The sequence below is a fragment of the Sander vitreus genome, chromosome 2 (assembly GCF_031162955.1).
Source record: "Sander vitreus isolate 19-12246 chromosome 2, sanVit1, whole genome shotgun sequence".
NCBI lineage: Eukaryota > Metazoa > Chordata > Actinopteri > Perciformes > Percidae > Sander > Sander vitreus.
In genome coordinates this window covers 16,887,676-16,910,981 of record NC_135856.1, presented here as the reverse complement: position 1 = coordinate 16,910,981, position 23,306 = coordinate 16,887,676, and the positions used below count along the sequence as shown (strand labels likewise).

The 23,306-nt window shown below is 39.4% G+C and overlaps 1 protein-coding gene across 4 annotated transcripts in view; it reads left to right on the top strand.

Moving 5' to 3' along the window:
- Positions 1 to 458: 458 nt before the first annotated feature.
- The window catches only part of rab11fip4b (RAB11 family interacting protein 4 (class II) b), a 47,776-nt gene continuing 24,928 nt past the window's right edge, over positions 459 to 23,306 (top strand). Inside the window, exons 1-2 of one of the 4 annotated variants that reach the window (XM_078280772.1) lie at positions 19,230 to 19,603; positions 20,037 to 20,213. In XM_078280772.1, the coding sequence (XP_078136898.1) occupies positions 20,202 to 20,213 (12 nt within the window). In that variant the 5' untranslated portion in view covers positions 19,230 to 19,603; positions 20,037 to 20,201. Of the gene's footprint in view, positions 587 to 19,229; positions 19,604 to 20,036; positions 20,214 to 23,306 lie in introns of those variants that run through there. The other 3 variants (XM_078280781.1, XM_078280792.1, XM_078280764.1) reach the window with 3 other exon arrangements.

The window sequence follows — 23,306 nt, the reverse complement described above, 5'->3', positions numbered from 1 at the left end:
GTTTGGGTACGCTGAGATAATTGGTTTGTTAATCATAGTCTAACTGAGATCCCTAGGTGTTACATGTGACGCATTTTTCATGAACTCCTGTGGTTATCTCTTGGGAAATTTGGTATTTTCTACAATACCATTCCCTCTAGCATTAAGAACACGGGTACTTTGCATAGCAACAAAGTCAAATGAATGTAAGCTCCACTTTATAGTTGAGAAGTAACTGTTGTAGAATGTTCTGTGCAACAGTTTGCGTCAATATTCTAGCTTTAGATTGTTTGTCTTTAAATGTGACCACAGGTTTAGAGAAGTTAAGTCTTTTCATTTCATTATACCAATGGAGAAGTGCTCTTAAAATATTCACACTGGGTGAAATACAATACGCTCACGAGTCACTACCTACTGAATCTTTCACGGGCAATACAAAACGTGTCTCTTTCTTTGGAAATGCTGTCTCATTTGCAAACTTCCCTTTGAAACTCCGCTTATGAAGGTTTTCTGGTAGCAGTCATACCACTTTATATTCCAGGAAGAGGTGTGTGCTTTCATCCAAGATTATTTTTCACTATTTATTATTTTTTCCACACAATGACAGGTACGTGTTGCAGTTATGGGTTTCGTCATCTGTTTGAATAAAAATGCATTGTGTTTTTACCCTGGAAATGTCTTTAACATGACCGGGAAACAAGAAATTAGCCAGAATGGAAATATGCATGTTACTGTACTTACAGTATGTGATGTAGAGACTAGATAGAGTAGAGACTAAGGATAAATGATGACATTTTATATTGTGATAGAGGATTTTATCCATATGGCTCACACCTAACTTATAGTAATGGATGGAATAGTAATGGAGATGAGCATTGAGATGGAGATGATGAACAGCTCATATGAGAGCAACTTGGCTGGTCTGTTTACATAATTGATCTGTTTACAGGGAGTGTGTACATACAGTATACAATTTAAATATTGTGTTCTACATAAAAGGACTTCTTACTAAGACTTTTTTTCAGCTTGTTTTTATGGTTTATTGAATGTTTACCTCTAATGAAATACGCTTTAAAGCTCTAAACTGCTTAACTGATGTTAAGGAGGTGTAAAGTTGTGTTGCCATAGCAAGTAGAGGGGGGAAGGTGTGTGTGTGTGTGTGTGTGTGTGATAGACGTAGGAGATGATTTATTAGCTTGCTCTCCTGCTGCGTGCGTGCGCGCACACACACACACACAAATATTGGTCATAACAGGGGAAAGACTCAGCATGGCCAAGGTGGGTGCTGAAATTAATTTTGGCACATAGCAAAGACAGATTGAACTAGTGTACTAAGCACCTATTAAGCAGTGTACACACCTGCTAAAGTGTGTGGGGATATTTTGGCCTATGTGCTCAGCTCCAGAGTAACAAAGACAGGGGTAGCAGGATCAATACGAGGAGGGTGGGAGAAGGCTGTAAATGATACATTTTATGGACTGGAGTAAAAGACAGAAAATGAATTTCTTGATGATATTTAAAGCAGCTTTCTGTTGTGCTCCCTGCAGTGTGCACAGACAAATGCTCCTCCATGTAAACATTTTGGGACTCATATGAGTGACAGTGACCAACATATTGTATATTTAACCATGTTTTATACAAAATCAGCATCAACAGTTTTTTGGCCATGTGGGGACTTTGCAGCAAGCTGTAAACACACCACTTGTATATATGACATTACCACCTTATAAAGTTGCAATGGCCAACATGTTAGCAAGCAGTTTACACATCCGACAAATAGGCAACATTAGCATTCATTTGGAGTCATGTCTGGTGCTACCCTACACTAAGTGTAAGTCCAATATTCACTCTATTTAGCTCTGTTTTTGAATTCAGCTATTTCTAAGGGAAATATCTGGCTCTTCAGCTGTTAAGTGCTCCACTACTACTTCACCAACATACCGGTAGTTGCTGACGCCATGTCTATACAGCAGGTGTACACATTAGCAGCACGTTGGCAGAGCAGCAGCAGCTTTGGTCCTCCGTCTTTGTCTATACAGAATGTGTTCAGCAGGCACATGAACAGATAGACCCCAGGAGGTGCTCAGGAACCTGCCCTTTTGGCCTCTGACTAGATAAATGCCCTTTTTGCAAGACATATTTTCAGTTTCTTTTCTAATTTTATATATTTTTTATTTGGCCCATGGCATCAATTCTCAATTATACAACAAGTAGATTCTACCAGGCAATCGGATTGGTCAACTAGACATTTAGAACGTTATCAAAGCAGCATGATAGCACACCAAGAGCCGTTTGAGCACACCATCGCTAAAAGTATCTGCCATTTCCATGTCAACATTACAAAGTTGAATCAAAGATGTTGTGAAAAAATGTATTAATGATAATAAATCATGAACAAATGTGGAACACACAAAAGCTCTCTAACATATTTATATAAAGTGATTCATTGGATTAAACAACGCACTGGAGTTGACTGTTACTGGAAATGTTTAGATCACATCAGCTGTGCCTGTGATACGGAGCTATATTAAAAATGGCCTTCTACGTGTGAAGTATAATAGCTAAATCTGTTTTTTCAGCAGATATCTTAGTTACAACAAGATTGAGCTAGCAAAGCAGTTTTGTGTTTATATGTGCGGTATTTATTCCGTTTTGGAAATCCTATGATCTTAACGTTATCTTAAGTTGGCTGGCTGACTAAACAGGAATGGACTACAAATCTCTGTAGCTGTTGCTTTTTTTATTTTGAGAGCGAATTGACCCACAATATGAATATAGTTTATTATTTCTTTTATTTTGTTGGTAACCGTTGTATGTATAATCTCAATATAACGCTAAAGGGTGTGATTTAACGTCATATTATTGGCACATCAGTGATGCTTACGAACCTCGGCCCAAGTGCCTGTGTACTAGCCGCATCACTGCCGTACCGATAATGATGTTAAATCACACCCTGTAATTTTCTTAATTACTGATTAGCAGCTTTAACTAACCCAGCCTGTTTAATGTTATCAAAAACTTGCCAGGGAGTTGTCACCACTAAAAAGAAATTACCGGTACACATTTGAGCTGCAGTGATAATGCAAGTACATTATTGTTCCTGGGTTTTGCAGGGTGCAAATGTTTCACTCCTTCCAGAAACTATTTTGCAGAGCCACCGTTGTTGCATCCGGAGTTTAGCGCTGCCCAAAACTATCGTGATTGGTTTAAAGAAATGCAAACAACCCAGAGCATTTTTTTTCTCCTATCCTAGAATGTATGTGTGGTGTGGCCAGACCTTACTCCACAGCGCTGTGGAGATAGGTCTGGCAATGTAAGACTAATCAGTTCTTAACAGCAGGGAACCTCAATTAACCTGATCCTGAAAATATGTGAAAACCGTGTGGTGACCCAGATTTGCTGAGCAGCTGCAGCAAAATAATCAATAATTTACACCTAATTTGTCCTCGTGTGGAGGGATGTTTATTTCTTCTCCTTAGGGTTTCTAGCAGGTCAGAGAAATCATTTGAGCTTTCTGCCTGTAATCTGCCTTCCTCTCAAAGCTTGTCTGCTCTTTCTCTGTGTGTTTTCTTTATCTCCTGCTTTTTTGCTTGATCTCTGTGTGCTCTCAGTTAAGGCACATCCTCCCTGGGTTATCACCAAGACGATTTTGTTTGTGTGTGTGTGTGTGTGTGTGTGACGGATGCAGAAGTGGGGTTTTCTCTTTTTTATTAATGCTCTGCTCTTGTTCCCCCACCCCCCTTGTCTGCTTCATACTGTATATGCTCTTGTTTAGAGCATGTCTCTTGGTGTTATTTATTATCCATCACTCCCCAGCACTCTGCTGCACCCCTTTGCTTGTACTTTGTTCTTCCTTCATCTTTTTCTAGAATTCTCTTACATTCATTGCTTCATTTTCTCTCTCTCTCTTTCCTGTCTCTCTGTCTCTGTCTTGATCTCCGTTCTCGTGATTTCTCCATCTCTTCCTACTTCCATCCTCCTCTTATCCCTCCTTCCACATTAGCACATCACATGAGTAGTGAGGAGGAGATTGCTCTGCCAGTCTCTGCTGTCATTTCATGGTCTAATTGAAGAACTGCGATGGAAGAAAAGTAAGACAGAGAGTTGCGAACCGAGACAGGAGAGAGCAATAATGACTAAAGTTGAAACCAAGAACAAAGAAAAACAAAAACTGGATGAAAAAGGGATCCAGCAAGAAACGGAGAGAGTACAAAGAGAATGTTTGCTGTTTACCATTGTTTGTGCAAGAGCACGATGTGAAAATCAGCTATCCGAGCAGAGGCAACATCCCTGTCACCATCTGCAACATGAACACTTCCTCATGAGGACTATCCACAAGCCTGCCTCAGAGCTGTGTATTGGTGGTCTTTGGCTATTTTTTGTTTACAGTTGAACTCTCTGAGTAAGCGGAAGTTGTCTAATGTTTGTCAGTCAGCAATGTAATAATGCAATTGGCTCATGGTCATATCACAGTATCATGGTTAAAATGACCTACATTTGTGTTTACCTGACAAGGAGCTCTTGTGGCCATGCAGATTGTTTTCTCTCAGAAGCAAAAGCGAAACAATGTTGTTATGGAACCTCAAAACCTCCTAGTGAGGAAGTCAAAGTTGGGGGTTAGGCTTAGAAAATGCGTGCTTTTGAAAGACTACTTAATGCATCCTGTTTCCGACCAACTGTCAGTTGGTTTCTTTAAACCATGACTACAATCTTTCCGTAATCTTAACAAATAAGTTGTGTTGCCTAAAACCTGACCAAACCTAATCCATAGCAGTGGCAAATCAGAAATGAATAATTTGTGTAACCTTCATATGCATTTTGGAAGGCACTGAAGAATTATGTTTTCCACGTTGATTGGAGCACCAGCTCTGAAAATGCTATAGTAGCCTACTATTTCATTGTTAAGCTTGGCAAACTGAGTTTACTTTGCTTCATGGGGAACCTCCATGCTGTGGGGAGGTTGCTGAGGTGTTTAGGCCGCTCTGCTAACTCTTGTTGCCACTGTGACCCTGATCAGGATAAGCAACTCGAAAATTTATTGATTTTTATTAGTATCTTTTCTCCTACAGATGTACTGAAGATCAGGCTTAGGATTACAAATGTATGAACATGACTTATGCCACTGTTTCAAAGTTTCCTTAGCAGGATGAAATGATCTGGTTACATCTATGGTTCAGTTTGAATAATATCTAAGAACCACACTGTAATGAAATCCACTTATGTCAGATCTTTGTTGAATATGGGGGCAAAAACTACCTATATGGTTTGTAGAGGTTGACAAATCATTTCAGTTTTGTGTATGTTTTATGTTTTTGGCACACATGTGGAGCAGCATGTGTAAATTCCTGCAGGCATGTAATGTTTAGGCCATCCCAAACCAACACAACACAAACTTTCTGGCCACATTAAACGCCAACACAGCTGACTGATACCCACACTGACAGCCATGGAAACCTTACAATATGCCATCTGGTATGATTTGATGTGATGGCACAGTATGACAAGCTGTCTTATAGATTTACCATTTTCTTGTGATAAGTGCTGGCAGTGTGTGCTTTTTCTGTGATGTCTGCTAATGACCAAGACCTTTTCTCAGCTGCTGCCGTTAAAATCTTTTTGAAAGTCATACAGACGTATGGAGAGAGCTAAAGTTTGTGTTGCATCTTTTGTTAACTTTCTTACAGCAACAATCATTAAAATATTCAATGTACAAATGCATCTTAAAAATATTTCTGAGAATTTTCCTGGAAAATGTTTGTCTTACAGAATTACAAATATTTGTGTTTTAAAATAAACGTGACCATCACAGAGGTGTAACGGAGCCTAATTTCACATAGTGTGATGATTCAATCTCTCCTCTTCGATAGCAGTTAATAAGACAAGCTGATTTTAGGCCTAATATTATAAATGTTGCATTCAGGTGCAAAACGCATCATGTCAGCTGTAAATCTGTAAAGCTGTAAGTCATGTAATTTTTGCAACCCAATTTAAGTTTTAGTTTGTTGCACACTTTTTTGACAATCCAACATTTACACCCGCTTCATGCCATCATTGGCCAGATGTGCGGAGGTGAGAAAGTAAGCTGGGTTTGAACTCTCTCTAGCTCTTGTTTTCATTTTTTTACACAACTAACAAATAGCCAACTATTTGTGGACAACAAAAACATGCACAAGTACAAACTACTTATTTTCGTGCGTGACCTGGTTCAGGTTTGCAGTGCGTATGTAAAAGGGGCTTAACAGAGTTATACATCAAATATTACAGGTAGTTTGCTATCGCTATAAATGTAGTGTACATACAGTAAAATGACTACAGTACTGTAGCATTTCTACCACAGCCTGTAGGAGGAGCAGAGCATGTGGGTTAACTAGCTGTCGCACATACAGCCTAAAGCAAAAATCAATTGGTATTCATTTGTTTGTTATATTGATAGTATATTGACTTTGACTACATCTAAAGGAGGTTATGGGAAGCAAGTGTACATGTGAATACAGACCATGTGAGTTTTGTTTACCTCTGTCTGAGCAAGTGAGGAGAAATTGATGGAGAAGTGATGACCGTAGAAAGAATGACACAAGGGAAACATTAATGGATTGATAGATGTGAAGGAACGAGAGTTTGGAAAGAGATAAGAGCTGTAGAAGGAATGCAGACAGAGTCTGAAGAGAGACGAAAGGAAAACAGAACAGGGAAAAACTAAAAAGATAAGATGTGGCCAAAGAGAACAGATGAACAACAGAGATAGATAAACTAAACAGCACCTTATCTAATTTATTAATCATTGAACCATTTGTCCTGTGATGGTGAGTGACGGGCCCCATTACTGCAGATGACACTCATCAGGTCTCACTCCAAATACGTTCTCTGTTCTGATGGAAACGGGAACGAATGATACGGTCAGGACGATATGTTCAACCGTGTGGGGGTCTGCACTGTTAACAATAAATTATCCAAACTGAAGATCTGCAATGCAGTTAAAACATTATAATTGTTATTCATCAGGATTTATATGTTTAGAGTTCTTGTGACAGGTTAAAGTGAGAGGAACGGGACATGCACTATAACGATTTCATATTTGGTTGATTTTACAGTATTGTCAGAATTACTTGAATTGTAAAACTTGCTTTTATTTCATTCTATATGACATTAAAAAGATAAGAAGTTTTGAATTTCACCTTATGGCAGCCTGGGGTCTAGATTTCTAAAAAACTCATTCTGAGCCTCTTATTTCCTAGTCATAATAGTCTATTCTTCAATTTGGCCTTTGAGTTATGCATTATTTAAAGCTGTCCGATGTAGGTTATGTCTGTGCCTCTCTGTGTGTCTGTGTGCGGTCTACTGAAACAGAGTTCATCTACATTTCCAGAATTTGGAAAAAAACAAAACAATGTGATCACATGAAAAACGATAACTATATTGAGCTGTGTGGAAAATACGCTCAATAGTTCCCCCATCGATCACAGTGCTGCAGAAGTCTCCAAAATACCCTTGGGAAAAGCAGCCAGTCAACCCAAAAATGTGGAGTTGCTAAATTATTCTAACTCTGTTTAAGCAGAGAGTGATCAATGGATAGTATCAATAGAGAAATGCAGTGAGGCATTCTGGTAAAGATGGGACAAGGTGCATGTAGCTGCAACCATCACCTCCCTTTTTCTATTTCATTTTTCTTGGTGCTTCATACTGTCCATTGCCAATAAATGCCATTTGAAAAATATTTAATGCAGAATTTAGCACTCATTGCTGTTTCTATTGTTATACATCAAATTCTCAGGATTGGTAATGCATACACAATAGGCTGATTGGGAAGGAAGGGAATTACGTGTTGTTTATTTGGTAGAGCACAAGCATTGCTGCCTTGGCACGTGTGTGTGTGTGTGTGTGTGTGTGCGTGTGTGTGTGTGTGTGTGTGTGTGTGTGTGTGTGTGTGGCATAGTTGTTTAATTAAGGTTTTGAAAGACTTTAATACACATGCATACACACACATACAGTACACACTGTCTGGAATAGAGACAAGGCCCAGCAGAGTCCCACCAATGACAGTCAAGGACACACAAAGCAGACAGGATTATTCTGTAACTATCGGGCTATAAGGGAGGACTGCTAATGAACAGAAACATCACTTGTTCACTTCACCCTGAGTCTCTCTCTCTCTCTCTCTCTCTCTCTCTCTCTCTCCCCCCCCACCCCATCACACATGAACATGTGAATTTCTCACTGAATAGCAATGGCTATAAAACTTATACACAACTGTCTCTCACTCATTTCTGTCCAATTTGCCAAATTAATCTTTATATATGTATGTGCTGTAGGTCTATATGTTAAAATGTTGTTACAGCATTTCCTTTGCATTAATACTCTTATATTTCCTGTGTTGTAGACCACACCATCTTTCCACTTCCCTCTTTCTCTCAATTCATCCTCTATCGCTGAAAGCCAGAATGCAGTGCATCTTCACACTGTGTGTGTGTGTGTGTGTGTGTGTGTGTGTGTGTGTTTGTGTGTGTGATCACACCTAACAAGGTCAGTTAGATCTTTAGACCAGTTGCATGTTTATTCTCCCCTCTGAGTTCAAGGGACTGTCTCTTTAGCTGTTACTTTGCATAGAGAATGGACGCCCAACTACTTTTTTACATAGCAGTTGTAGCCTGATAACGTGTATTCTCTGGATAAGCTTCCTGGTTTTACCTCAAATATGCTTGTGTGTGTGTGTGTGTGTGTGTGTGTGTGTGTGTGTGTGTTATACTGTAAACGATTCTTTAGTTGGTCAGTGTTTTCACATGTGACCCAAACTCAAGCAAATGAAGGAATCATACTTGTTGCCTTACTGTATTTAATAGGAGCAGGGGACCCACATTTTAGAGCAGTTATCTTGCACAGCAACTCAATAAACTATGTATATATACAAGTAGAATGTACACTAATGAGCTGACCTATCGGATGTGCTTTTTTCTGGGAAATATTTTAAAGATAAGTCTGGCGATATTCTATTTTTTTTTTCATTGTTAACAAATCTTAAGATTGATCCTACTATCAAGTAGGGTCCTGTTATCCAAAGCTTGATATAGTTTATTCCTTTGTGCCATAGAGCTCCATTGTTGTCCGAAAACTAGTGAGCCATACCACTGCACTGAATAACATTTTCCTTCCCTTGTTGGTTTTGAGTCAATACCACATACACCATCCTGCTGCCATAAATGCTCAAAGATCACAAAATGTGTATTATTTCGCGGCTGAAAGTAGTGCCCCGACAAATGTGCTATTTACTCCTATTTGAGTGTTTGCTAACAACTATAGTGCCCACCTGTTTTGTGTGTGTGTGTGTGTGTGTGTGTGTGTGTGTGTGTGTGTGTGTGTGTGTGTGTGCGCGTGTGTGCGCGCTGTTTCTTCTACAGTATATTATGCAGAACAGAGTTGCAATATTTAACAAGTCACAAACTTCACTTCATTTGGAAGAGAGCTGCAATGAATGTGACGAGCAAGGCTGGAGTCAGAGAGGAAGGTGGTTTTCTGCCGTTATTTTTTTAACTGGTTATTCTGTAAGTTGTTGTAATGACTGTGTCTGTAAACAACTTTATTCTGACTTTGAACTGGCTTTGATACTGTGTTGCCACAGGTCCAGACAGTCTGTCAGTCGACAGAGGTCACCTCCTGCCAGGAGCATCTGGGTGGAGAGCATGAAGCATGAACTGTTACACACACACACACACACACACACTAGCATACCTGCAATTATTTCTGTGTTGTGTACAGACAAGCATTGCACAGGCAGAAGGCAACTGATTTTCACCTTGAACTTGTCTTTGTGTGGCTATGCTGCTTTTTTTTCTTTTCTTTTTCTCTATTGCTTAGTCCAGGAAGTTTCTTTTCATTCTATCGTGATTCTCCAGATGGAGAGGAGTTGTATTGTACACTCTCAGAGAAAGGTAGAGCATAATTGTACCTTAACTACAATGAAAACCCCAGTGGTTTATGCCTGACATGTCCATGTGTCCAGAGATAAACAAGACTGTCCTCCCAGGAAGAACAACAGCATCAGTTCTTTCAGCAAGTACCTACAAATTACATATGTTCACATTCAAGTGATAAAGCTGTAGTAAAGAAGGAAGCCAGGTGATGATGTTAGCAAGCAACAACGTCCATGTAGTGAGGAGGTTGATGTGTATGGATGGGTAAACGAAACATTCAACTTTCAAATGACATGACATGATGATGCCCACAATCATTCCCTAACCTTAACCCCATGTTTATTTTTGCAACCATGATGATGAATGTCCTTAACCTGCAGTAGTAAATTAACCCAAACCACAACGTTTCCCTAACCTTAAATACTTATTTTAACCCTTACCATGATATTTTCCTAAACTTAACCCAACCTTAACCATATTGTTGTCCCATTATAAAACTGACCACCTATTTTGTCATTAATCTTGTAGGACTTGGGGAAAAAGCCAGTCTATACAGTAATGTATGTGCTTTTGTAAGCTGTTCTGTCCTCACTGTCTGTCTCAGTATGTGCGTGGGTGATCTCTACTGGCCCTTCCTTTTTTGATGACACCCCTCTTAACACTTTGCTTTGCCATCACTTTTAGCTGTGAATTTCCAAACAACTTTTCTTTCTGTCTGGGTGGTGCCTATTTCATCGTTCCGTGCACAACAGAACAGAGTGCAAAACAGATAACATGCGAACTGGCACAGCTGTTAAGTGTCCTTTCTGCAAAGAATGAAGAAGAAAAGTGTCACAGTACTCAGCAGAACACAAAGTGATTGTGCATGTAGATCTATCATCTACGTTGTTGCAAATGCAAAAATGGATCTGCAGACATATTTCTTCATACACATGTCTATGTGTATATTAAACATAAAATCGCATAACTGTGTCAATACTAATAATTGGATATACACTCAAAAACACACAAATGTGTTATCATCAAAGCTGAAATGAGAGATTGTACTGTATTTAATGTACCGATACTTAATATTTTAAGAAGCAATTCCATAAGAAATTACCCTTAATAACCCTCTTAGCAACAGTTGCACAGACTACACTGTGCCTTTGTCAGACTGAATCTGGATGATGCTGTACATCAAAGTGTCAGATGGCTGAATCAGTGTAGGATACAGTATACATTCTGTCATTAAGTGTGGCTTTGGTATCCAGCAGTCTGCCTTCTTTCTCTTTACTTGTGTGGATTTTCCAGTTTTTCCCCAGTATATGCTATGCTCTACTGCTGGCCTTGTAAGGGCTGCAGACAGGAAATTGGACTGCTACTGGGTTTTTGTGGTAGTGGGAAAAAACATCACCTCTGTGCCATCCGTAAATGAAATACTTAACTCTGTCTCTCTTACTTTCTGTCCCACTCTCCTTCCTCCCTCCTTAATTTGCTGTCACTTTCCTTTCGTCTCTCTCCACTGTTATCTCCCTTGACCAGTGCTGGAGGTCTGGGCAAAGCTCTGCTAGTGTCTGTCTGTCTATCTTGTTATCCATAACATGTGGTCAGACCCTGTCTTCATCATTTTAAAGTAGATAAACTGAAATGCTTGCAGCAGGCCTTTTGCCCCACACCCCTCTCTCTTTCTCTGCCCCCAAATCTGGGCCAGCATTTATTATGTTGTTCAAGGCTAGTGTGTAAAACACTGTACCCCTCCTAACTACCCCTGACTACATCCTTCTTTACTTTCTTTCTACTCTGCTGCTTGTGTTTTATTTGGGCCTTGCCTGATATAATTTTGTTTTTTTTCCTACCAAGCTCTTTAGATCCTCCATTTTAGATCTCATTCTCTCTTTTCAGTTTTTTTGTTTCTTTGATCCCCATTTTCAGCTTTGGTTTTTTCACTAGCTTTCGATCAGTCCACACATCTTTTTTTCTCTCCAGATTTCCCATCTTTCCTGTCTTTTTTTGTCTTTTACTCCCTCATCCTCGTTTGTTTAATTAGGTCGCTGATTGTCCTGTGATGTGTGGACTGAATAGAAAACCTGTCACATAAGCTCAGTTCTGGATCACTGCCTCCTCCTTCTCTCCCTTTTTCTCTCTCTTTCTCCCCTCTTTCATAAACAACTCTCACTCCCACTCATAGTGGGAGTAATGGCGTTGCACCACACTTAGGGTTTGATTCACCAAAGTGACTGGAAATTACCCTAAGGGCAACAAACCTTTTGTTTACAATTTAGAGAAAATAGCAATTTAATATTGGAGTGTGATCACATTTTTGTTTGCAAATGTTTGTATTGTGATATTTTGTTACGCTGCTATCAATGATAAAAGTGACTTTACATTGTTCTACCACCGACCTGTTCCAGCTGTGAGGAGAGAGACGCATGTAGCAACTTTACAAGGCAATTTCACACATAAATGTTGCCTCCACCTCAGGGTCACAGTGCAGCCATAAAGGAAGTTTAACGCTTGCACAAACTGTTTCAACAGGTGTTTCAGCAAAAATCGTATCCCCCACACTATCATAACAGGGTGAGACACAAGAACGTACAATAAACTCACAGCTGGCACAAATCCTTTTTCCACGCAAACGAGAACTATGAGTGAAAGAAAGGAGTCATCTTGGTGTAAATGTTTACCACAGCCTACTTCCTGTGTCTACACCCAGGTGTATTTAAAGGTGTCTTTAAACCAGAACACTGCTGTATTGCTTATTGTGCAACTGGAATAATAAATCAAAAAATGCAGTTAATGGTGGTCCCACTCGTTGAATTCAAATACCTTGCCCACTGTGTGTGTGATTTGTGTGTACAGTATCTTCAGATTTTGTTCATCTCTTTGCAAAGTGCATTTACAGAACATTCCATGACATTGGTCAGTAACTCCTTTCATGGTTCAGTGTCTTCCCTGTCAGGGCAAATTAGCAGCCATTGTCTAGTTGCATTGTTTCAGTTCAGCTCGCACCAAGTAACCTTTTAATAGAGGAAGTGAAAAACCTCCATAAAACCCTGAACATCCTGCAGAAACTCTGTAGCACTTCTTCTTCCGCTCTGAGCTGCAAATACACCGGGGTTTTTAAATAATCACTAGAGTTTTGTAGTGTGAGAGATGTAACTTACAAACACAAAGGTGTGTCTCTTTCTTTTTGTCTCTCTCCCCTTCCTGTCTTAGTTTTTACCAGACTAATCTTCCTCACTTCCTCATTGATCCCTCTGTCACTTGCTGTCCCAGTGGTCTGGTAGTGATTTGACAGATGGATAGCCACGGCGTGTATTGATCACCGGGCTTTGATCTGTTGTCAGTCAGAGGCTAGCCAGGCCTGCTCAGCATTCCTACAGAAAACTCAGTGTGTCTCTTTTAACCAACAATCTATTTTTGACTATTTTTAACATAGCAAACATCAGCTCACCACAGCATTGCATTGGCTAATAGGCCTACATGGGTAAAACTCAAATTGTGAGGCATGTTCACTGACTCATGACTAGTTGTAACATAATAGGAGACATAGCTCAATCCATCCATTTGTTATCTATACCCACATGTCAGTTTGAAATAACACTAAACATTGTTCTGATATGCAGTCTTATCTTAAAGTCCTTTGTTACCCAACAGCTGGTAAACATGAGTTTGTAATTCAAAACATTTTGAAGAAAAATCTTGTTGGTCATAGATCTTTACGTGTCCCCTTAACAAGGTTTTGTACTTGTAATGACTGGGAAAATGTTTTTCCTGTGGAGCATTCAATAACACTGTAATTTGCATCGTCGCTGCATATAATATACTACTATATATATGTGTGTGTGTGTGTGTGTGTGTGTGTGTGTGTGTCAAAGTACATTGTGTCCTTCCATAAACATGCATTCTCACCATATGAACTGTAATCAATACCTCAACAACTGGGTGTGAGTTTTCCCTGCAGGCAACACTGACCCAGTAGCCTGGTTTCACTCATATTACAGCCATATAATCACCACCAATAGATAGACGTGTCTCATTCTTTACATATTTGACCTGCAGGATTTCTTCAAAATATTTTGTTACTGGATACTACTTACGGTATATGTCAATTTAACTACAGTTCTGTAAAAGTAGATCAGACCTTGTTGTTAAGACTATTGCTCATATTTTAAAGACAAAGTTGTTCGTATCATACTAGATCTGCAGTGAAAGGAGATAATGTTGCATAGGTCCATGCAATACTGTACTACTCTTGCTTGCGACTTCTGTATGAGTTGTAATGACTACACCAAATGGTGTATATTGTTGCATAGATTAAGTGCAAGAAGAAGTGTGAGGAAGTTGATACTAGATCAGTGTTCATTCTTTTTGTTTGACAGTATTTATAGCTTTTTTGTATATGTATGTTTGTGAGAATGTGTGTGTATTTATATCTATTCTGTTTGTTTATACAGGGTATGTGTACAGTCTGTGTTTATTGCCTCATGATGTCGTGAAACTAAATTGAAATTTCATATTGCATAGATGTATTTCTCTCCTCTGTCATTCTCTTCATTTGACTTTTATATTTCCCCCTTCTCTTCATTTGTCCTTTCCTCTTGTAAACTTCATCTTATTTCATTACACTTAATGAGACTCATGGTCTCACTTTTCCTGTCGAGTTTGGCGAACTCAAGAAAGCAACAGAAATTATACTGCAGTTTTCAGCCTTTTCAATCTCTCACTCGCTCACTCACACTCTATCTGACCCCCTCCTCTCACTGCCTCATTATAGTGAATTTCACAGAGTTGTGCATTTAGTGCCTGAATGTTGTCAGATCTTAGGCTCTGTAACAGATGTCAGCTTTAAATATACTCCTCCAAACTCCAACCTTATATAATGATAGAGGATAATAATGGCATCAAAAGTGCAACATTTCAAATTAAGTGTGGTTATTCTATAGGTTATCAATTATGCAAGAAATTATATATTAATTTTAAAGGATCAAATCTGTGAATGTGGCACGGTCTAGTAGTCTAATCAGTCCATGCCATGATTCAGACTAGGGCTATGGAAATTATCGGGGGCAGGAGCAGCATAGGAATTCAGTAGACTGGAGAATCAACTGCAGCATATAATAGTGAATACCCAAGGGTCGTGGTTCCATACCATTAGTGGCCAATGATCTGAAATGAAATTTACTTGTCACAGGTAAACTTCTGAGTACACATGTGTGGCAGTGCATACATGCATGTTTACAGCAAATGTGAATCTGGACATGCATTTTAACTTTTTTCTCATATGTCCACAGGAAATAGCAGCAGAGTCTTTGGCATTCTCACAGCACTCAACCCACATAAGCAGTTGGTTGGTAGTATAACCCTGCCTCGTTTATTTCTTGTAAGCTTCTTCTGCTCTCCTTTCCCTCCCTTACTCTATGGGGCCTCTCCCTCTCTCACTCCATCCATCTCTACCCCCACCCTCTTCCTCTCTATCATTCGTCTTGCTGCATTGCGAACCCCAGCAGCTGGTTGAGAATCCCCACAGAGCTGTTTCAGCTGCAACACGCACATATTAGTTTTTTATTTATTACTACTGTACAGTATGTGTGAATGTACTTAAGGGTGTATGTGTGTTGGCTTTAGCCCTGTGTCCATTAATCTATGAGGAGTATAATGCAGGTTTCTCAGTCCTTATCACTTTAATTTTACTTCACTCCTTTATAACCATTACAGAAAGTAATGTAATAATAGCTTTTCCTCTCTGAATAGCATTAACCATGTTAACACTTTGTGAAAGCACGTAGTGAAAACCAGGCCCTTGGTCCATAACTGTGTTGCCATCTGAATAAGGCAGGTAGACATGAATAGAATTGTAAATGGCTTCTTTGAAAAGGGGGAAAGGGGCCAGCCCTCCAACAAATTGCACATAAACAAATAGCCACAGGCCATTGGCTGAGCCACTGCCAACATCTTTTAAAAGTGAAGGAGAAAGAGAGCAGGAGGGAGAGAGAAAGAAAGGAGACTGTAGGAAGGGTGCATTCCTTTCCACATAATTCCCTCCACTTGGATCATATCTCTCTCCTCCTCTTTGTCTTTCTCACCACCTCTCCCTGTTCTTTTCATCACTCCATCAGCGTTAAGAGTACTCAGATCAAGCATCAGGACTCAAGCGTCTCTGACACATACTATATGCGACACAGAGATTAGCCGGCATGCAGAGTATGAGTCATGAAATAAAAACTGAAACACTGAAAACATGTCAACAGGCGGCCTGACGGAGAGAAATAGCAAGAAGGTAATAAGTTCACTAACATTTCCTTGTAATTTTAGCAGGATTAAGTTTTGGCTCAGCTGCCATTAGCTCCTGCCAGTGGCTGCTGAGTCCAGTAACTGGAAGACATGAAGTGGTGAAACCTGAGCTGACATCATATAAACAAAAGCTTGCAAACAGATATGCATACTCCCAGATTGTATCATCATTATAATGACAAAATAGGTTAATATAATTTAAAGACATATATATATATATATATATATATATATATATATATATATATATATATATATATATATATATATATATATATATATATATATATATATATTATTCAAGCTATAAACAGCCAGAAAGTGAAAATGAATGCACAAAAGTAGCATACAGCAAAAAAGAAACTATCATCCTTCTCTTTTTTTCTAGTGGCACACAGACCGGAGGGGATTTGTTGTGATGGCAGTGGAGTGTGTGTGTGATTTATGTTTCAACAGCACGGGGAACAGGTCCTTCACGTAAAAGTAGGACAACAAAAATATGAGAGGCAGGGATGTTCTCAGATAACAATATTAAGAGAGAGTGTATCATAATAGCGGCTTGTATATAATGCAGAAATAAAGCAAATACAGCTGAGAAATTATTCGCAGTGAAATATAATCTTGTTTGTGAGCAGTTCTTTACAATGTATATTAACAAATACAGAACAAAGTGAAAACAGACAATTCAAATACAATACAATACAAAAATATAATACATTCAGACTTACTATTAAGGGGTTAATGTTCAAGGGAATTCATACACATGAATGTATATTTTACAGTAATCTGAATAATAATCCAAATTCATGAGTCCAAATATAAGGAGCAGTAGTACATGTGAGATATAAAATTGCTACTGGTAATCTGTTTGTAGAAACAACACTTTATCCTCCGCCTTTATTGCTTTGTGCAGCACAAATGAAACCAGGTCATCTTGTTCTCTTTGTGGAAGACGTACAGCTTCACAAGGACACATATACTGGTCGTTAAAACAGGCTCATGGTGCTATGTAACAGCACTGGGTCTGCCGTCATATCATGGTAATGTCCATATGCTCCACATTTCAGTTGTGGCCCATGAGGGTGTAGAGTTGGTTGACATTAGGATCATAATGTTAGAGCCATTAAACTACAGCCACATTCACCTTTTCACTAGGCTAACAATATGCAGTCTTGTCTTTAAAACAAATTGAATTTGGAATGCAAAAAAAGCTCCACTAGGGACTGACACCACCAAACAATATTAACACACATGATAATCACATTTTTGGAGCTCTAATTAGAAGAATTCGGGGATCTCCAGTGCTGACTCCAAATATCCCTCTTAAGAGGGTCTGGTCAGCATCCAACTAGAATAGGACCAATTTAAAAGGAGTAAGGCATAGAGTGGCAGCTGAAAGAAGGATTGATATTCCCTGCAGAACTGAGATAAGAGTTGAAAGAGAATCAATGGTAAACATTATGAAGAGCCCACTCTGAGAATATTTGCCTACATTTATTTAAAACTTCTGTAGACTCTTTGAGGAATAAATTAAATGCTTTAGGGCACATCAATAAGACCTTAAGTTCTGTGAAATTATTTAGAAATGTAGAAAATGGCACAGCAGAAAAAAAGTTGTTTTTTGCAATTGAGCATATAGTTTTGGTCTTCAGATGTGTTGGTGCAAAGGGAATTTGGAGTTTCCATTCTGCACATCATGATATGTGATATGTTTATATAATCCACTATTTTATAAATATGAAGACTTTGAGTTTTGGCACATCATTTCTCAATTATCGCATCAATCTGTAAAATGTCATCTTCTCAGGTACCACGAAAAACAGCTTTATGTGTATATTGTACACCATGCATTTTTGATAGGATTTCAAAAGAGATTTGAGGATTTTCTCCACTTTGAATCAAATAATCTTACAAATGAAACATGGACATGTAAGTCTCTTGCATTGTATGTCTGTTTGGGATATGAGAAGTAACTGGATTGTTGGGAGTTTATGCTAGAGTGGGGGGATACAGTTTATATAATATGATTATGATTGGATTGTGGTGGTTATAATGCTGTGTAGCACTCCAACTAAATATTGTTTTCATCATTGATTAATCTGTCAGTTATTTTCTCGATTAATTAGTTAATTGTCCATCAAATGTCAGAAAATAGTAAAGAATATTACAACACAATCTTCAAAAATATTTTAAAGTCCAAGTTGGCATATCCAAATGCCAAAAGTCCAAATTCAATGTTTATTTTTTTTCTGACTAACAGTCCAAAACCCAAATAAATTCTGTTTAATAACATAGAAGACTTAAGAAAACCAAAAAAGTATTCACCTTGGGGAACCTGGAACCAGAGTATTTTGGGAATTGTTACTTAAAAAGTATCCATTATTGAAATAGTTGCTGATTAATGTTGAGTTTAAGCTCCTAACTGTAATGATACAGCTTAATTGGTGTCTTCTCCTGTTTTTTAAAGAACAAACTGCTGCTGTTATTTCCTGAACAACAAACAAATACCTCTGGCTGCTTTGCCATCAACTCTCTCCTTCTCTCCTTCCCCATTGTGACTAACCAGTATGTCTTTTCTTTTTGACCCATCTTGTGGAATCTGCTACATCACTGAAGACAAACTGTTTCAGTTTGAAGTGACAATAATCACCTCAATCCCCCTCTCCACACAGCCCACACAGGGACTGGCCTCTGACACAGAGCCAGGCAGGACTTGATATGCAAATATAGCCTGAGTAGGCGGCAGCCGAGAGCAGAGTGTGTAGCAATGTGAGGACTCTCACAGGCCCCGCCCACAGAAGCCAGTTGCTAAGCAACGATCTGCAAGGGTGGGTGGAGTGGCCATGAATTCAACAACTGTTGCCTGATCTGAGCTCTCTCACTGTGTGAATGCAAGTCAGCCAGCGAACCAGTCAGCGAGATAGGGAAAGTGTGTGAGGTGCAGAGTCTGTGCGTGTGTGTGTGTGTGTGTGTTTGTGTGTGTGTTTGAGTTTCTGTTTGTGTGTGTGTGTGTGTGTGTGTGTGTGTGTGTGTGTGTAGTGAGAGAGAGAGAGAGAGAGAGAGAGAGAGAGAGAGAGAGAGAGAGAGAGAGAGAGAGAGAGAGAGAGAGAGAGAGAGAGAGAGAGAGAGAGAGAGAGAGAGAGAGAGCGAGAGCGGCAGTCTGTTGGTGTAGAAGAAGCCAGGCAGCCGGTGCAGTGTTTTAAAGTGAACGATACATCTTGCTTCGCTCCTCAGCCTCTCTTTGGACTATACCACTAACAGGGACTCACCCTTTGGACTATCCCGACTCTTGCCTCGTAAGGGAACACCTGCGTGGGGTGTGAGCCAAGACAACGGACTTAGACCTGGTGAGCAGGGAACAGTGGATGACTTCAGTGGATGAGGGTTTTGCTGGTGGGAAGAGAGGGACTGCTGACCATGGACTCCCCTCACTAGTAAACGGGGTAAGCAACCAGACTGCACCCATCCAGCTGGAAATGGGGGTGATGAAAGATCACTTGACAGAATGAGAACAAAACAGAGAAAAGACTCAATAGCGAGACGTGAGGGTTCAGTAAAAGAGAGGCAAAAACATAAGCAGAGATGGTTTATATGTTAAGGAGTGGGTTAAAGACTGGCGAGGTAAAGGGGGTCAGTTCAGCAGCAGTGCAGAGTCCATTGTCCCCGTGTGTGTGTGTGTGTGTGTGTGTGTGTGTGTGTGTGTGTGTGTTGCATGGAGTTGACCCTGCCTCAGAGCTTCCCTGTCTGTCTTGCTCAGCTGTCGGTGTCTGTGTCATTGCAACCCCATCACGCTACACTCTCCTGTCTCTTCTGTTCATTCTCTTCTTGTTCCTGTCTGCTGCCAGTATCCCTTATCATTTTCTCTCCCTTCCTCAGTCACTGGTGGCTCTATTGCAGTTCAACATCTCTCTGATGGTAATGGGATTAATTGGAAACCAGGGTGGCTGCAAGGAGAGGGAACGACAGAGTGACTGAGATCAAAAGAAGTGTGCAGGGAACAGGACAGATATAGTACAGACAGATCAGAAAAGAAAGAGGAATATGGGAAAACAGGTTAGTTGTCTAACAGGACTGAGGAGAATGCTATTTGGCACATAGTCTAAGACATGTGGCTGGTGTGAATCATTTTGTCATTTGTATTTAACTTTCTCAGTAGCCTAATATTAAGTAATTTGGAAACCGTCTCAAATAATTATTCTCTATTACTGTTTATTCAGGACATAGTTCAGTGTAAAAGGGAAGTTTATACCATATAGATTACGTTGTGTTTTAATCCAACCCCACTGAAATTGTAAACATAATACACACAACATGGCGTAGGAATGATTTAATTGTATTTAAAGAAATTTGATTTACTACTAGAAAGTTTTAGATGTCAATAATGTTACAGTAAACAATAAAAAAAACTCAGTCAGTTAAAAGGTTGTCTTTGTGGCAGAAAGAAATAAGTCTTACTGTAGATCATCAAAAATTGCTGTTGACAATACAACAGATATTTGCTGTACCTTTTGCACCTTCTAATATCCATTCATTATTCCAAAAATAGAGAGGCAAGGTGAGTTTTATTTGTATTGTGGGGTTGGAACACGTGACGTCAGACACTATAGTTGTTTTGAATGCTCCTGTTCTGTGACTGGACATTGCATAGTGAGATTTACTATTCTTCAGCTGAGCAGAAAAATTATCTGTTGATTGTCCCTGGGCAACCAAAAAAACCAACTTATTTTCCACTAAAAGAGTTTTGCTTTTGGTCATATAGTTGAACATTGTTGCTTTTTACAGTAATGTGTATTCCATAAACAAGATTGACATTTAGCCAAGAGTCTTTGACGGTGCAGTGTGTACACCAGGACTAGAATAACTAGATTAACATGTAGTACTTAGCTGGACTGGTTGAATGGAGGTTAATCTGTTAGAGTTAGAACAGTCACTCCTCTCTATGATTTCTGCCATACTGTCTAATACATTGATACTGTCAGAGACGAAAGAATAGTCTCTAGACAAAACAAACAATTATCTTAACACAAATACATTTCCCCAGAGTTAAAGGTCCAATATGTAATATATTTACTGTAATGAATCCAAAAATGAACCCAATGCGTCATCAGATATTAAGGAAACATGCTAAGTTGAAATACTATATTTTCAATGCTATGCCAGTATTTTCTCCTTTTGAAATTTCTGTTCCATGACGGAATATCTGTTTGTGTTTTGGCCTGTGTGTTGTTATCAACTGCCCAGTTTGACAGCCAGGCCGGGTTGCCAGATATACCTGTAAAAACGTAAACAGAGCATGCTACAGCTGTAACGTTAGTACAGCCATGAAAGCAGCAAACAAACTAACATGATCAATGGAGATAAATTCTACCCAACCTAAACAAACTGCATGTTTCTAACAGTTGCATGACCAGAGACGTAACAAACCCTGGGTAAATATTGGAGATGTATTTGAAAGATGGAGACAGCTTAGAATGACGCAGAGTTGGCTAATTTCCTCCTGAACAGGTAGCTAAGCATTAGCTTCAGGCTAATTTATCACTGCTACAATGGACGGGCATTTATGTAATTTCAACATTCGTGTACTCACATTTAATTATACCGCTGGAGTACTCGTGTTGGTTACTTGCAAAAACAAATTGAGACACAGCCAGTAAAGTGATCCTGACTGGTCCTGGCTAATGCCGCCATGCTAACACTGCTAACGTTACCAGAGGACCAGGCAAGTGGGTCACGGCTGTTAACAACGTGTAACGTTAGCCTGTTCAGCGGCCGTAGCCGACGACGATGAGTTATTTTAAGCCAAGGGATGAGGGCTGTAAATCGGGAAGAGAGGACTGTGAGTTTGCGGTGTGTTTAGCGATTGTTGCCATAATTCTAAGCCAATAAAGTGTGTTCAGTCGGATGGAGAGGACCACAAGGTAGTGTTATTTTTAGCAGTTCCTACCATAATTCTAAGCCAAGGAAGTGTGTCTGTTCGTCAAGTGGCACGGCAAGGTTGTTGTGTTGTTAGCGGTTCCTACCGTAATTCTAAGCCGAAAAAAGTGTGTCTGTCAGATGGGTACAGAGCTCTGCGTGAGCACGGGCTTTTATGACCGCCAATATAGCCAGCATCTAACGTTAGCTACCTCGCTGTGCTGTGAAGTAATGTCTGTCTATGTGAGACAAGCGTCTAACAACATTGTTGTGGATGCTGTGGTCTCATCCTGGCAACCAACTTGAACATCGAGTCTGGGGAGGAGGGGGCGGGGGAGACGACTCTCTCCAGTATTTTGAATTTGTACTGCAGTAACTATTTTAAACACTAGCTGTCGGTATTACATATTGCACCTTTTAATATACTGTAGTTTTAAAGTCATATTATCTGTGAACTTCTTATACTTGTTTTCCTTTTTAGAAAATGTTTAAATGAGTTATTGTTGGCACAGAATACTACATTTGAATGACAAAATTTGCATGCAACAGCTGAAAAGAAGCAGGGTCCAGACCACCTGCTGAGGGTCTGCCGCTAACGAACACACTGAAATGCCCCCATTCAAAGGCCGACAGCAAGAGGGCTGACAAACAGTCGCTTAGGAGAAAGACAAAGCACTTTGTTAAAGAAAGACTTTCTTTTTCTTTTCACTGGACATGAGTTTGATAACACTAAGAGGACATTCAAAACGCTAGACACAACACACTTTGGCTGTGAGAGGACAGACTTCAACAATGAATGAGACTGAGAGTTTATAAGTGTTTGTGCTGCTACATATGAGTCAGTGTGCTGTGCTTTTCTTTGAAGATGAATCTAACTTCTCTTCTTGCAATCCCTAATAATACTAGTGATGATGATAATTCAAGGGAAACATGACTGAACCATCCCAAATGCTAAATCAGTGGACTGCAGACCTGAAACCATTAGTCAAACAAAAAAAATGAATCCGCAAAAAATTGATAATGGATTAATGTTTTTTATTATCAAGCAAAAAATGTTAGAAATTCTCAGGTTCCAGCTTCAGAAATATGACAATTTGCTGCTTTTTATCTGGTATATATCATTGTAGATTAATGGTTTGGGGTTTTAGACTGTTGGTTAGACAAAACAAGAAGTCTGAAAATATCACCTTGGGCTCTGGGAAATTATGAGGGATATTTTTTTTTTTTTTTACT